This window comes from Aythya fuligula, chromosome 15 (genome assembly GCF_009819795.1).
Source record: "Aythya fuligula isolate bAytFul2 chromosome 15, bAytFul2.pri, whole genome shotgun sequence".
Lineage (NCBI taxonomy): Eukaryota > Metazoa > Chordata > Aves > Anseriformes > Anatidae > Aythya > Aythya fuligula.
Genome location: NC_045573.1, coordinates 478,722 through 495,380, shown reverse-complemented (window position 1 = coordinate 495,380; position 16,659 = coordinate 478,722). Strand labels below are relative to the sequence as shown.

The window sequence follows — 16,659 nt, the reverse complement described above, 5'->3', positions numbered from 1 at the left end:
CGGAGGGACGGGGCCCGGGGACGCGGCCAGCTGCGAGGGGCTGTGCGGGAGAGGCGCTTCCCGGAGGAGCCGTGGGGGAGCCGGAAGACTCGGGCAGGGGCCGTGGGCTGGGGGCACCGGGCCGAGGGGCTGCCACTACGGAGTGCGTTTTGGGGGGCCCGCTGGGATGCACGCAGGGGCCAGGGGCTGCGGCGTGGCTCTGCCGAGGCCAAGGGGGGCGCGCACAGCAGCGCTACCTCCCGGCCGGCGGCACGCACCCCCCGCGGGGCCGGGGGCGCAGGCACGCGGCGGGGACTCCGGGGGATGCCGGCTGCCAGCCGGGGAGGGGGGGGAACCCACCGAACTGCCCGAGGCGGCGCCCCCGGTGCCGAGCGGCCGCTGCCCCCCCCCCCCCGGCTCGGCGGGGCCGGGCGCGCTCCCGGCGCGGCGGCGGGGCCGGGGGCGGGCCGTCCCCTCCCCTCCCGGCGCGGGAGCGCGCATCTCGCCGCCCACCCGGCACAAAGTTTCGCGGCCGCAACTCGGCGGCAACAGTGCGGGGCCGGCGGCGGCGCGCGGCCGCGCTGAGTCCCGGCGCCCCGGTGCCCGGCGGGGGCCGGCGGCGAGCGTGCCATGCGGGGCTCCCCCCCCGCGGCGGCGGCGGCGGGGCGGGAGGGCGGCGGCGCCCCATGCGGCCGGGGCGGCCGGGCGGCGGCTGACACCATGTGCGCCCGGTGCCCGGGGCGAGGAGCGGGGAGCAGCCATGTCCCCCCCCGCCCAGCCGGGGGTGCCGGGCGGGCGCGGCTCTAAGGTGCCCCCGGCGCGGAAGCTGCTCTGCATGTGCAGCCTCTCGCTCTGCCTCACCTACCTGTGCTACAGCCTCATGGGGGGCGCCGGCCCGGCCGCCCTGCGCTCCCCGGCCGCGCTGCCCGGCACGGCGGCCCCCGCGGCCCCGCGCTCCCCGGCCGCGCCGCCCGGCTCGGCGGCCCCGCGCTCCGCCGGCAGCCCTCCGGCCGGCACCGGAGCCCCCGCCGCCTCCGCCGCCCCGACGCGAGCCGCCAACGGCAGCCGGGAAGCGGCGGCGGCGGGCGCCTGGCCGCGGACGCCGCTGGCCCCCGGGGAGGCGATCGCGGCGCAGAGCGGAGCCTTCGAGAGGGACCCGCAGGAGTCCAGCACCACGGACGAGGAGCTGAGCCGGGCCGGCAGCCCGGGCAGCCGCGGCGGCGGCGGCAGCACCACGCCGGACTACGGCGAGAAGCGGCTGCCGCAAGCCCTCATCATCGGGGTGAAGAAGGGCGGCACGCGGGCGCTGCTGGAGGCCATCCGCGCGCACCCCGACGTGCGCGCCGTGGGCACCGAGCCGCACTTCTTCGACAGGAACTACGAGAAGGGGCTCGAGTGGTACAGGTGAGGGCCGGGACGGGAGGTCCCGGGGCCCCCGAGGGTCCCGGCGGGCGAGGGGCGCGCGGCTGCAGCTCCCTCGGTGCGGGGCCGTGGCCGAGGGGCGGGAGCCGCGGGAGGTGTCGCGGCCCTGCCCGGGGGCACAGCGCAGCACCCGGTGCTGGGCACGTCGGAACGGGTCCGGAGCTGCCGAAAGGAAGAGGAGCGGGAGCTGTGCCGGCGGCTGCTGCGGGTGCTGAAGTGGACGGGGATGCCCGCTTTGGTGCGCGCTGCATGCTGCACCTCGCAAATGAGATGTACTCTTTATTCAACAAGTTCCACGTCAGAAAGTTGTTTTCCGTTGACAAGGTTTAATTCTATTCGTGAAAAAACCTCTGAATGTTGATAGCGTAACGTTTTTAGGGAATCTTAAAAGTTCTGACTACTAGAAAACCCTGAACTGCAGTAAGGAAGCGTTAATTGCCTTGGCAGGTTTAGCAAATCAATGAATTGTGAGGGCTCGGGGTTTTGTTGCTTGTGTTTTGGTTTTCTCTTCCCCCCCCGGCTTTTTTTTTTTTTTTCCTTTTTTTTTCTTTTTAGTCTTAAGCTAAAAAGAATGTAGCATGTTAGTGTAGCTTGCGAATTACCGTGGTTCTCCAGTTTATGGTCAAAAGAAACCCATACTAATTTCTTTCCAAGAAGCAGTCTGTGGTTAAGCAGATGAAGTTCTGCATCTTTGCTGCATGTGTGTTCTGAAAATCAAGAAGGAATTATACCAGGGCTGCAAGTTGGTTACTGCATGGGTTACCTGGATGCTCTTCATTAGTGTACACAGTTTTCATGAGAACTGCATGCAAATCTGAGGAACTCTAGGCAACTTTTTACAGAAATTGTGGAAGCCAAGTCCTCATAATCCTTGGTGTAGCATCCACTTGGCTTTGTTAAAATGCTGAGGGATTTTCTTGAGGGACTTCAGTAAAGTGGAGATCAGCACTCTGAAAGTACGTTAGTTTCTGAGAGTGTTTTTAGTATTCTGTACCAACATGGGGAAAGAATAAAAGGTTGACTAACGTCATTTTATTTATATTAATACAGTAATTTCAGACGTGGTCTTTTTTCTTTTTACTGTTTGTTTTTCTGCAGGAAAGCTTTGCCTTGAAAAATACGTGTAGAAAATTTGCTGGAAGAGGCTAGAGACTTGCATATAGATGGGTTTGGTTTTATTCAAAATCGGTAGAAGAAGATCAAGCACAGAATATGGCAAGCAGCTGCTTTTTCATCTTTAAAATCGTGCTACAAGAAAAGGGCTAGAGTGTGGGTGCAACTCCTCTCCTGGAGTATACGGTGCACACATGTTTTCGCTTACAGAAAGCATTGAAATTTTTCATCTCTGCAGTAGCTCTATGGTCTGCTTAGCTGATTTCCAGCGCTAGTGATGTGCTGCTCTGGTAGAGAGGTGTGAGATGAAAAGAGTGGGTCAGAGCTGGTTTGCGAGCTTCCTTGGCAGGGCTGGAGGATGGATTCTCTGGTCAGGGGATAAATAAATGACTTGGCTGCTTTAATTGTCACTGTGGCCCTGAGCATTTGCCCTGATTATTTAACCCGATCCCATCTTCACAGACAGCATTGTTTTCCATTCTCCTTGTAAAAGTTTTTCAGCCTTGCTGGAACAAGGTAGCAGGTGACGGTGTCACCGGCCCTCAGGAGCCACAGGCTGCCTTCGCCTTGAGCTGTGCTAGTGGGTCGCGTTGTGGCAGATCAGGAGGCTGCCCTGCTCCATGCTGTACAGAGCTGCAGAGCATGGGGGGGGGATCGCCACCCACATTCGCAAGAATTTCTTCCTGACCCTCTCTGATATTAACTGGGTGCACTAAGAAGGCTGACTGCTTGCAGCTGTGTACCAGGTAGAGTAACTGGAGACTTTTCCTTTCAATGGAAATGCATATTATTAAAAAAAAAAAAAAAAAAAAAAAAAAAAAAAGACAGCTATTGAAGTGTTTATACCAGCATCTCCTTACAGTGACTTTTATCAATTGTTTACATTACACATATAACACTTCCTTTTATGAACTATAAGCTGTTAGTTTTTAATATGGTTGAGTTTCATTTTTCATGTGTAATGAAATAAGGAAATATCCGTCTCAGTGTTCCTTGCTTTCTCATTCCATTCTGAGAATGGCTTTGGGTAGTCCAGCAGGGTTGGGAAGAGAGGCTTATCATTTAGTCCAACCGCTGTTAATACAGCTAAGGGCTGGTCTTGCAGCAACTTCCTCACCTTAGTTTTTCCATGTGTGAAATGGAGATGGTACCTAAAGGCTACCAGTTCTGTTGTGTGTGTCCAACGTATTTGGGTTTTTTCTGCCTTGAGGTCAACCGTAAGCACTGTGTCCAGGATCTGTCTCAGGACAGTGTTCAGAGGCTGAAGTTAGTGCAAAATACAGCTTTCTGTGTGTTGGATGGTGCGGTGTTGGGAAGCCTGTTACACCAGCTCTCTGCAGTCTGTTCTGTTTTCCTGGTAACCTTTAGGAAAAGCTGTGCTGTTTGTCATTGCTTTAACTTTGCAGTCAAAGTTTATGTAGAAATTACAGAACCGGTCTTCCTACACATGTACTGTTGCAAACTGAGTTCAAGGCTTGTTTCGGTTGTTTTGTGCTATGCTGCCAGCATTGTTTGTGTGACTCCAATTTGTGACTCTATACATCTTAATGTTTGTCTGTCTGAAGCACAGCTCAGTGATTGAACTTTCTTTAAGCTGCACCTAATACCTGATGTGCATTAACTTTTGTTGATAACCTCGTTTGTTTTTTTTTTCTTAATGTAGATTTTAATTTGACTACTATTAAATTAACTTGACTGCTATTAAAGGTAGAAGGGTAGGTGGAAGTGACTTTTAACCATTTCTTTTGTTAACAGTGTGGCATTACTTATATCTGGTGTATGTATTCCTTGCATATCTTCAGTTCTCTTTCAAGTCTGGGACCCCGTTAGCTGGCAGTAAGTACCACCTTGGGCAATGGAGGCTGACACTGTCCTTATGGCACACCACAAGTCTGTCCCACTGTGGACATGTCAGGTTCTGGCAAGTTTATCTGCCTTTCCTTGGGAAGTCACTGGTGACTACCACGCTCTCCTTCCTTCTAAAGCACAGGATGTGCCGTTGTTCCCTGTCAAACTGCAGTTGGATTTAGTCAGTGCCTGCGTGTCTGTGTGCCCCCAGCACGCCCAGGGCTGTGCCCGCTGCCCCTTCAGCCCAGGCACCGGGCAAGCCCTTGGTGCTTGCGTGGGGAAAGTGCTCCCCAGCGCGATGTTCCTGCCTCCATGGGCACCTCCCACGCTGTGAGCTCTGCCCTGAGCTGTCCTGTGGTTGGAAACGAATTGAGGGACTTGTCTGAGAGTGCAGTAAGGGCACCAGAACAAGGGGGAAGCTCTTAGAGGCCTCTGAGCAGTAAAGGAAGTTAGCTTACACCTACAAATGCTCATTACCAACTGAAGCAGCATCCAGGATATGCCCGAGTTCCTTGCCTGGCCAAGAAAAAACTGCAAATGAGCACAAGAGGATTTTGTGGATAAAGGGAACTGCCAGCTGCCCACGGTGTCTGACCCTTGGACAGATTTGTCACCTTGTAGTGCTGGAAGCCTCAGTTTGGTGTGTGCTGAGCCAGCTTGGAGAGGCAGCGTAAGTGAGGGCAGGACCTGGAGGCTGCAGCAGAGCCCCGCTGGTCAGCGTGGTCCTGGGCAGCTTTAACTGGAGGGAAGCAGGAGGTGATCCTGGTCCTGCTGGCTTCGCACAGCCCTGCCCTCTGCCAGCTGTGTGAGCCCTGGGATCGCTTTACACCTGCAGTCTGGAGGTGTCAGGGAACATGGGGCTGAGGCTCGCAGTGCATGGGGAGGGAGAAGTATCCTGAACAGACGGTGCTTAGCTGGGTTGCTCTGCTTGTGTGAATGACCAAAAGAGAAGATCTTAGCACTTTCAGCATCTCCCAGGCTCACTGAATAGGACAGTCCAGGACTCAGACCACCAGCTCCGTCAGCCTGCAGGCTCAGGAATGGGAGATGGTTCAATTCCTTCCGTTTGCATTTTGAAGGCTATCTGGACATCCAATGTTTAGCAGAAAATTGAGGATTCATAACAGTCAATTTTGTAGTTTCAACAAAAATATGATGTCCATAAAGCAAAGAGAATGTCTGATAGTGGTTAACTTACATTTGGAGTTCTGAGGTTCACTGATTTGAAGGTTATTCCAAAACCTCACCTCAGGAGTTAAATTCTTTGTGTACATGCACGTTGCTCTGCTCGTTGCCTCCCTCTCAGTGGAGCCTTCCCCAAGAAGCTGCGGCAAAGTCTCTGTAATTAGACCACGTTCCTGTTACTCTGCCCCAGGCTTCCACATGCTAAGCAGTTATACGGGGTGTAGCTTTATGCGTGGAGTAGTCCCATTGCAGCCACTGCAGGGAGCAGTCACCATGACAAGCAATGAAATGGTTTGCATGTCTAATGCTATTTTCATTGCCTGTCTGTTTTGTATGGTGTTTTTTTTTTTTTTTTTTTTTTTTTTTTTTTGTGTTCTCCATAACAGTCAGGCCGGTGTGTTACTCTGTAAGCAACTACCCTCATACAAATGATGAATACCATGACAGGGAGCTCTTTTCCCAAGAATAAACGTGTTCTTGAGCCAGCAGTTTCAAGAAGCAGCTGGCTGTGGCTGGGGAGCCAACGCTCTGTCATGTCCCTGTGGACATTAAACTCATCTGTATTTGGGAAGCTGCTGTCATGCATGGTTATCCCTGTAACAGGCTCCGCTCCTCCCGGGGCGCTGCCTGCGGTCTCATCTCCCTCCTGCTGTCATCTGGATGCTGGTGTGGCACAGCTTCCTCTGTGGAGGCTGTACAGGAGCTGATCCTGCTGCAGAGTGCTGTGCCCTCGCCGCCACAGCTGCCGGCAGAAATGGCACTGGAAGCGCCCAAGGATGTGCGATGAGACCCCCTTCCAGCATCCCTTAGCAGCTGTTGGACAGCAGTAGCTCGGGGCCGTTTTGGCCGTGGCCTCATGCAGTGTAAGCCTTGCTGTGAGATGTAATTGTGTTGCTGGGTAATACTCATGCCACTCTGATCCGTTCAGGATATTCAGAAAATCAAACCGCTTCCATCAGTGCTGCCATTCTGCGCTGATGGGCACTCCAGGAACACCTACAGTGGCAGGATAGATTGGGGTTTGCTTCTAATGACGGGCACCACTGCAGATGCCTGGCAGCTGCTGTGTTTCTCAGTAAAAGGCCTTCCTGGTGTACTGTGCCCTCTGCACTTCTGGTAACTTAGGGAAAGTGTATCGATTTTTTTTTTTTTTAACTTTTTTTTTTCTGTCTGGGACCTGCTGTGAGTTGGCTTTTGCTGAAATGTAGTGACTCAGCTGCCCTCCCACCTCTGGGGATCCAATATATTGAGATTTATCAGGGTTGAAGACTGCACCAGTATTTCCATGTAACATAGCTCTTTCAGTACTTTGTCCATTTCACATCTGCTAAGCCCTGGCAGAGCCGGCACCCAGCTCTCAGCAGAGCTGATGGTGCTGTCCTCACTTGTGGGCTGGCAGCTGTGAGAAGAGGGCCAGGCTGCCCGTTACTCTGTCCCTGCAGTTCACCCTTCTGGAGGCTGGAGAAAGGCCGGCATCATTGGCTTGGATTTTCTTCTGCACCCAGAGCTACCAGGGTGAACCCACCGTGTGCCAGCACCCGGCCTCTGCCCCTTCCCTGTGCCAGGGGAGCCCGCTCGCCACCCGTGTTTGTCAGCAGTTTCTCCAAGCTTTTCTGCTCTGTTTCAGATCTAGGGATGGGATGCGGAAATAAATCAGGCCTCTTTGCAGTGTTTTATCACCTGATGATGGCTAACCACAGGCTACTTGATTGTAGCCATGGGAATGGCAGCGGCTTTCAGCACCCAGCCTCGCCACGCTGCGCTCGCTCCTTCTCGCAAAGAGCTCGAGATAAGTGCGAGGGACAACGCGCTGGCAGGGGACAGCTGCCGGCTGGCTGCTCCTGCCTCCTGCTGCAAGGTGTCCTGCTGCAAGGTGCTCGCCTGCAGCCGGGCGCCTGCCGCAGCCTGCCCGCCCTGCTCAGAGCCTGCAGCTCGGGGGCAGCCTGGAGGCTGGGGGCCGTGTTCCCCCGCCGCTCGCTCCTGTTCCTTCGTGGTGGGCAGGGACCCTGCGGCTGGGGCAGCTCGGCACTTCCCAGGGCAGGGACGCCAAGGCTCAGAAGGCCTGGAGGGAAACCAAGGCTCAGAAAAACAGCCGAGCCAGGCAGAGGTGAGGCTTGCGATGGCTCTTGGAGCATTCCTCAGGGCACAGGGGGAACCACAGCGTGTCTCCAGGCCTGAAATAATCTTACTATTGCACTGTGCCTTCAAGATGTAGGGTTTCTCTAGGATTTTGCTCAATAACCCACTTACGTAAATGCCACAGTACTTTGCCTCTAATAGTTTAAATATTATTTGTAGTGTCAAAGTTGGTGAGCTTCACTCAGTGTGTGAAGGCAGTATCACTCAAGCACGTAGATACTACAGAAAATCCAAAAATAGGCCTTGGGGAAAAACAGCTGCCTTGGAAAAGAGAAAGGCAAAGAGTCAGCTGGTTGCATTCATGGCTTTAAATGAGGAGTCTGACCCCTGCTTTGCTTTTTTTTTTTTTTTTTTTTTTTTGATTTAGAGAGGCTTGTTCTGTTCTGTTAGAAGCACAGACTAGTGGTGAAGGAACAACAGGTTCTCAGAGAAAGTTATGGACAAAGCCTTTGATTTTCAAAGTGCAAATTCCAGTACAAATTGGTGACACCTTGTGTTGAGAGAGGTTTGAATCTTTTGCTTTTCATGGATTTCTCTTACCTCTTGTTGTCATGGGGACTTCTTTTCCCTGAGTTATTATATCATGCACTTCAGCAGAAATTTTATTGCTTTGGGGGCTGGAGAGGCTCATGTGGGACGTTTCTCACTGCTCATGGTGTAATACACAGAGGTAATTTCTTTCAAATGATTTTTGCTTGAAGTAGTTTCAATGAATTGAGAAGGGTAAGAGTGTGAATGAATGGCTGAAATGTTAGTGCTGAGTTCAGGTGAAGAACGTACACTATCAAACTTTCCAGAGCATTAAGTGTGGATATTATAATTTCACCGTGGTATGTAAGTAGGCAGCAGTCCATTTTACCCTTTAATTCACATTTTTAAAAGTATTATTTAGGGTTTGAAGTGGTTTAAATTGGTTCCCAGTCCCTTTTTAAAAGTTGAAAACAAAACCCTAAATTATAAGAGTCTTTTCAATCTCAGAGAGGAATTACTGTTTAGATCAGCCGCACAGGCTCACCCGCAGCAGAGCGTGGTGACTCGGTGACTCAGTGACTCTGCTGCTTTTGCTCCTGGGGTACGGAGGCAGAAAGCCCTGGGCAGGATCTGCCCCATGGGTTTCTCAGCCAGGTGGGGGTGAAGCCAGCCACAAGAGAGGTGTTGTGGGAATTACTCCTCGGATCTCTGCTTTAACAATAATTGTGTGTGGGGGCCGCCTTCCTCAGACTTCAGGGGGCTGATGGCGCGGTGGCTTCAGTGTGCAAGGGCAGCATGGCACCGACGGCATCCCAGCGCTCCCAGAGTATCGGGACCTGCCCCAGCGAACTGAAACACGGCACGGTGTCTTGGAGTGAGCAGAAGGGAGGCGGAGGGGCCAGGGGGACAGCATGGGGCTTTGGTCCCTGGTGCTTTGGTCTGGGACCCTGGTGTGTGGGGGTGCCTGGGGGCTGTGGCTGCTGCCGACACGCTCCCGCCTGCTTGCTTGTTTGGGTAGCTGCTGTTCCCAAGCTGAGCGAGGGTATTCAAAAGGCAAGTATCTGAAGGCTGTGGAAAGGATTCATATTTATGGGGAAAAATACCTATTTTTTTCAAATTTCCCATTTCCATCCCCAGAGTCAACATACCAATTTAGTAAATGTTGCAAGGCACACTATTTTCCCCCTTGTCATATTATACATCCAAGCATCAAGGATGGATCATAAACTTGCTCTTTATGGCTTTAACATTTCAATTGCTAGTCACATTTTATGTAAATGAAGGTATTTACCTTGACAAGCTCTCCTGTGAAGTACAGTACTTCTTTAAAGAATTTATTTGGCAATATAAACAGGCCAAACGCTGAGGGTGGATGCAAAATTCACAATTGATTTCACAGCTAAGTAACATAGGATCCTCCCAAAATATCCCCGAGTCTGTCTGGTCCAATCTCGTCAGTACCTTGGAGAAACTGAGGAAGGGAGGCCTGGGGGAAGAGGAAATAGTAGGGGGACATCAGTTAAAGCCATGAACCTCCTAAACAGCACTGACTTTGGGTAAAAATAACTCTATCTGCCAGACTTTATTTTGTATTACGGAGATTGCTGTAGCACATCTCGAGCTTAAAATCTGATTTCCATTCCCTCCAGAGCCAGTCTGGAGTGGACTCGGCCCCTTCCTTTATTAGCGGGCAATCATTTTGGTTCCAAGTAGAGCAGCGATGCTCTGGTAGCCTGAGTTCAGAGCTCTCCTTTGTTTTAGAACATAGATGCTTTCATCTTGCATGGAGATGGGTACAGTAATATAATATACTTTCTATTAGTGTTCATCCACATCTGCAAATAACTTTATTTCAGCCTCAGCTCTGCCCTTTCTGTATTTGTTCTTGATGGACATTCATATAATTAAGCTGAGCAGGCGAGCACGCTCACGGAAAGCAAACGTCAGAGTCAGAAGCGTGTGTTAAATTCGCATTTGGATTCAGCAGCTGACAGCACAAGCTGCGATCACCCAGTCAAGGAAAAGACAAAAACATACGATCTGTGTAATGCCAGCTACGAGGAGGCAATAGCTCCGAAAGGAGTCAGGGCTCAGTGGTGTGCCATCAGCTCCCCTGGGCTGCTCGGCTGTCACCCCCACATTCAGGGCCTCCTCCTGAGAGCTCGCGTCGGGGAGGTGCCTCCTGGCTGGCCTGGGGCTACAGGGGCCGCCTCATCAGGGCAAGTTACTAATTATGATTTCCTTAGCTCCAGTCCCACCTGTTTAAACACATGCCAGGCCTTTCACATCCAGAGTGATGACTCATGAACTGCTGGTGGCTGACCGTGGGTCCTGAAGTCGTTGCTGCCAGAGGTCTTTATGTGGCCTTTGTTTCATCCCTGCTTGGTCTTCCCCCAGGGGTCGCGGGCATCGCCTGCGCTGTCAGCGCTACCAGCTGGTTTCTTGGCTGCTGATCTGAACCACATTAATCCCAGCTCCTCAGCCGCTGGGGGGTTCCGGGGAGTAGCGTGGGGCTCTGCCATGGGCACCCTGCCACGGTCTGTGCCATCCCCACCGCAGCCCGGGTCTGGTCCCTTGCCGTGGCCGCTGCGTGTGCCGCTCTGCCCATCCGCTGCTCCGTGCCCGCTGCATGTGAGCCGGCGTGGGAGGAGGAAGCGCTGCTGTGCTGCTGGGTGTGCTACACATGCCTAGATCAAGAACAATAAAAGTTCCTTACTCGGCTCCAAATCCTCCAGAAACCCCCCAAAAAATCAAAGCACAGTAGAAAAATGCCTGAGGCAATAACTTCCTTGGTAAACTAACGCAGCTAGCTGAAAATTTCTAAGACCCGGCAGCTCGTAATGCAATTTCCTATGCAAAAAGGGTTTATCTCTGTCTAAATATTATTCTGCATCGTTACTCATTGTAGGAAAGCTATTGCTCTCCTAGGTTAACTGATTGAACTTTGGAAATAAAGCAGCAAGCTTATCATACTGACAGTAGCTTGACTTTTATTGCTCCTAAATTGTGGTGATATTGTTAGATGTGAGTAAATGCACACTCGATTAGAAAATATTAAAGTTCTATACTACTTTAGAATTAAAAAGATTAAAAGAGGCATTCCTGCAATCTAGTCCACCATGAAATTGGAGTCTACTCAGTATGGAAAATGCATAATACAAATAGCCTAACAATTAATGACAAAGGAAGACTGGGATGGATTTAAGGCTCGAACTACTCTGGATTTCTTGAGGCTGGAATGGCAGCAGGGGAAATGTGTTATTAGATCATTACAGTCTTTTCTGCTAGAGCCACTGCTGGTAAAGTTACATCAAGGTGCTTTATTATTACCCCATTCCCACATGATATTCTCAAACACTCTCATCTTGAGATGTGGTCGTCTCTGCAGGAGATCATCCATGTCTCTGCCATGGACTGGGTAATTTGGAAAATTTGAACAGAAATTCTTCAGCCATTTTTTTTGATACAGTCAATGGAGAGAAAATGTTTTCTCATTGCAAGAGTGCTCAAGGAGCTCACTTATTAATGTTTAAGTTTAAACCTGCTGAATGCCATCAGGGTAATGTGTTCAGGAGCCAGGATTTCTGCTGGCCAGGGCTCCTGCGGGGCACCTCAGCGTGCCACAGCAGATGCACGTCTGCTGCCTGGCTCAAGGTTCTTGCCCAGGGTTGCCGACAAGGTGCTTTGCAGTGTGGCTCTGCTAGTGCCCCCCATTAACTTTTGCTAATTCTTGGAGCACGTCACAGGCTGGCAAGTGAATGTATTTCTTTCTGCATCCAGAGGGCAGCGGTTTGGAATGCTGGGGGTAGGGAAGGGGCTGAGTGGCTCTGCAGAGGAGGTTCAGCTCAGTGGCTTTGTTCCCGAACAAGATGCAGGATGGCTCAGGAGGCTCCCACAGCAGGAGTGGCTCCAAGGAGTCCTGCAGCTGCCATTCGGTGCTCACGGGCGCTGGGGAGCACAGGACAAGCCAGGGCACTCTGCAAAGAAGTAGAGGCACAGCAGGCTAGTTTGCTGATCCTTTGGGATGCAGATTTGTGGCCTGCAGTTGCAATGATGCCATATGAGTGCTGTGTGGCCCTCCGGAACATAAATTGCATTTCTAGCCCAGTCTTCCTCCTAGAGTACTCCCTTGCACTTTGTGTAACAGTCATTTGGTATGTTGGTGCTTAAATGTACAGCTCAGAATATGTAGTTCCTTCTTCATTAACAGGATTTATATCCTTCGTGTTTCTTGCTGGATGACTTAGTGTTGTACTGAAGAACACGTACGCTGCCTTAATTAAAATGCGAACCCCCTACATTAATATATATGTTGCTACCGAAAATTAAGGTTTGCTGAAAACAGCGAGTTTAAAAGCGTGTGGCAGGTTCAGCCGACTATGTGTGGATTTGGAAGTGATTTGGGAAGAGCAGCTCCAGCCCAGCCATGGACGGGCAGCGGCACCAGCCCGCAGTGCTCGCTCTCAGCATGTTGTGTTTTATGAAGGGGGTACAAAGTGGCTTAATGAACCAGAGGATTTCTTCCATAATATTAATTCAAAAAAAAAAAAAAAAGGTAAAAGCAAACATTGCAGACTTCCTCTCTCCAGGCGCTGTGCATGCATCGCCTGTGGCAGTGTTATCAGTTATGAAGATATTTTGCATTCAAGGATTTGCAGTTTCCAGGTCTATGAATATTCAGACCCCAATTCGCCCTTTCTGTCTGTGCACTGTACCTATCCTTTCTTTTCCTTCTCTCCGTTTTTTTTTTCCAGCAGATTCAATTAGTTCTATTTGCTGCTTTAGCAATAAAACAATTCCCTCTGTGGCATTAAAATGAGTTTGTTTCATTATTTCATTTGGCTTCTTGTTATATGTTGAAGGAAGGGAGGAGGCTCTACTCCCAGCCTGCCCCCTCTGCTGGGAGAGGGCTGCCAAGTGATGAGGACACTGGATATACTTGGGGCAGCATTAAGAATTAATGAAGGGCATTTGCTAGTGCAGATCCTCATTGACACAGCCGGTCTCGAAGCTACAGGTAAAATTTGACCAGTCAAAGATGACTTTGGCACCCAAGTCGCCTAGGTGGCCTTGAAAATGCTGGCCTTTTGAAACTGTTGATAGAGTCTTTTATGATGGTTCCTAAGCACTCAGAGCCCTTCATTAGCTGTTGGTAATGAAAGGCAGAAACTATACCCACGTTTATTTTAGCTTAGACACAAGTTAATTTGAGCTGAAACATCAATGTATTGAATTAAGCACCAGTTTATAGAGCTGGCATTTGGCAGTGGCTGGATGTGTGGTGTTCAGGGCGTTGGAGCTTGGTCAAGGACAGTAGTTGCATTTTCACCCAAAAATGCACAACATGGCATAAAGAAAGCATGCAAGTGTTGTGAGAGTTGGAATAGCAGTGATTATGTGGGCTGAGCTCATAAATAATTATACAGAATGCTAGAATTCTCTTAGCAATCTGCTCTTGGAGTGCCCTTTCAGGGGTCTGTGCTGGTGTCAGGTAGCTGTGTAGTGCTAACAGACCTATAAATCATCTTTGTTTCACACTGTGCTATACACAAATCATATTAGTTACAACACTGAAGAGCATCTAAGTAGAGAAAAGAGAAAGGCAAGGTAGAAAGAGGAAACCAGATTTAAATCTAATTGCTTTTTCATGTGCATTTTGCTGCTGTTTGGCTGGAACACAATGGCATGCTGCAGGAAGGGAGATTAGGCCCTGCACGGAGGAGGCTGGCAGACTCGCAGAGCGTTCCCCATCGCCTCCATCCAGATTGTTAACAGCAGACGCTGGTATTAAAGATGGATGAAAGGCGACGTGGCTTTGTGTATTCAATTTTTTTAAAAAATGACTTTTCCTCTTCTTTCTGTGACTAGGGTAGTTTAAAACAGTTGCACTGGTTCCAATTCCTTTTTCATTATGAGATTAAATCTAGAACCAAATGAGAATTTCCAGGCCCGTGGACGGCTGAGAAGAGCTGCGTGAACGGGGAGCTGTACCAGCGCCGGGAGCTTTGGAGAGAGGTTTGTGCTTGTCCTCCCCCAAGGCTCGTGTCTCACCACGGAGAAGGTCTGCACCATTCTTGAGCAGGACACGAGGTGACTAATTGTGCCCACCACCGCCAGCAGTACCTGCGGAATCAAAGGGCAGCACTGGCGGCTCTTGGGCAGGTCGCGGGGAAATCTCACTGCTGTAGGTTTTCGCTGATATGATAGGTTATTAACAGCAAGTCTGAATGGAATGAAGTAAAGGAGCTTAAAAAGGAAATATGTCTGTTTGGGGTAGAAAACCTTTTTAAAAGGAAGAAAAATTAGACAGTACAGCAGGGTAACCAGGACTGCACAGTTAAGTAATTAATCACACAGGTTGTAACTTGGAAAGGAAATAAATGCGATAAAAGCATTTGTCTGAGTAGATTACACACAAATTAGGAAAAAAAAAAAAGGAGGGGTCATCACTGACTTGGGAATTGTGCTCTTTAGAAATCTTCAATCATTCTCACAATCAATTCTGCATTTCCTTAATAGCAGTGTGAAACATGGCTCGCTCTGCATTGTCTTAGATTAACCACTAACTGCAAACCATACATTAAATGAAGTATTGAATATTTGTCTCTCAACAATACACTTGGAAATTGTTTATTTCCCTACTAGGTCTTCTGCAATGCATTTAGGTACTGTAACCTAAATTGTAAAATACATACTTGCAATATCTGCACTCGATATCCTCCCAGTGCCTTGCTCTGACAGCAGCTGCACAGAGGACCCACAATTACAGGGAGTTTTTTTTCTTGTAAACTGATTGTTTGTTTCTGGAGACAATTACGCTGACTTTATTATACAACCTGTGTTTCTCTGCAACAAACAATCTGCTTTATGGGTTTTCTTAGTAAAATACCAAGTCGGTATGCTCGCTAATATGATTCAATTGTATTGTGTTATCTGACCTTTAAGGAACTTGCAATCTATAATAACATGGTTCTACAGCAGATCCACTAGTAAAAAGCCTCGGCTTCTGGGAATTCAGTCTGCAAACAAGTGGAGCCCGGGTCTCAAAGGAGCAGTAAGGCGTTTCAGCCCCTTGCCTACTGGCCGTCCTGGGGTGGCCCTGGCATTCCTGGGGGATGCGTGTGCGGGACAAGGCTGGCTGTGGGAGTCAGCCTCCCCCGTCCCTCGCCCTAGTGCAGGGACACGGGGGTCTGGCTGCGGGTGGGCCGAGCCGTGCTGAGGGGGCAGCTTGCGGGCAGTCGCCAAGCCCTGGTCTGCCACGACGCCCGTGTGCGGCGCTTGGCAGCAGAGCGGACCGGGCTGCGCTGCTGTGCTCGTGTACGGCGGCACGGAAATGATTAACGCCGGTAATCATCCCCATCCGCCTACCACCCCCGTCTGTTCGCTTCGCTTTGGGCGCCCTGCCACATGTGGAGGCGCTGGCCAGCTCCGGCATGGACCGGCAGCCCGTGCACAGCCCCTCACCGTGCCGGTGGCACGGGGTCCTACCACCGCTGGCTTGCAGCGTCTCCAAACGGTGCTTGTCGTGGCAAGGGGGCAGCGATCAGCTGGGACCCGGTCTCCTGGGGAAGGGCCTCGCCACCACCAGCCTCGTTTGGAGGCCCACATGGGCTCCCCCAGCCCCATCCTCCTGGCCGTGGGTAGGCACCGCGCTGGGGGGGCTCCGTGCCGCCACCGCCTCCTGCAGCAGCTGTCCCCATCTGGCTCCGTTTGGATGCATTTCCAGTCCGCTGATCGCCTCCAAGGGTCCTGATTGCTTCTGCCTGACCCCTGTCTGTGACAGCCACGCTTCTCTTAAGATGCATTTGAGTGATTTTGTTTGGATAAGTGAGAGATGCGGGATGTTCAGCTGTCTAGACCCAGGAAATTGGCAAGAAGCTAGGAAATGTTAGCAGAGAAATACCTCAGAAGTTTTTAATGATTACCTTCTCAGAAGCTGGAGGACAATCTGTGCCTAACTCTAGGTGTTGTTTTTTTGAGAAAGTTTCCTCAGTGCTCTGCATGGACTTTTAGCAGAGATCTTTGTGAAACAACTTTTCCACTGAGGAACATGAGATCAGAAAAGCATTCCCTTTAATGCTCGAGTGTGCGTGAACTTGCAGGATATTATTTGAGGCTCTGCTAACCTTGTTAAAGGTCACCTTTTGATCCCATCAAATACCCTCTTTACCTGGAGATAAGATTTAGAAATGAAAGACGAAAAAGAAAGAGCTTAAGGAAGAAGGAGAACCTGGCAGCTCGCTGAGCACACCCGCTCCGGGCTTACGGCAGGGGAGAGATTAAAGGCAGTGCTCGCGCAGCTGGGGGACCCGCGGGTGCGAGAGGAGCCGGCGGGGCTGGGCAGCGCCCGTGCCCGGCTCTGCTCCTGTCCCCGCGGCCTCCCCGTGCACCGCCGCAGGGTGGGCGTGCTCTGTGAGCAGCCAGCTCCGGACCAAGGTCACGGCCGAGGTCAATAAATAATACATGACAATTAATCTTAGAAACCTGCTGTTTGGGGGAGAA

General features: G+C 51.0%; 1 protein-coding gene across 1 annotated transcript in view; it reads left to right on the top strand.

Moving 5' to 3' along the window:
- Positions 1 to 739: 739 nt before the first annotated feature.
- HS3ST4 (heparan sulfate-glucosamine 3-sulfotransferase 4) overlaps positions 740 to 16,659 on the top strand; it is a 62,950-nt gene continuing 47,030 nt past the window's right edge. Inside the window, exon 1 of the mRNA XM_032197727.1 lies at positions 740 to 1,383. Within this exon, the coding sequence (XP_032053618.1) occupies positions 740 to 1,383 (644 nt within the window). The remainder of the gene's footprint in view (positions 1,384 to 16,659) is intronic.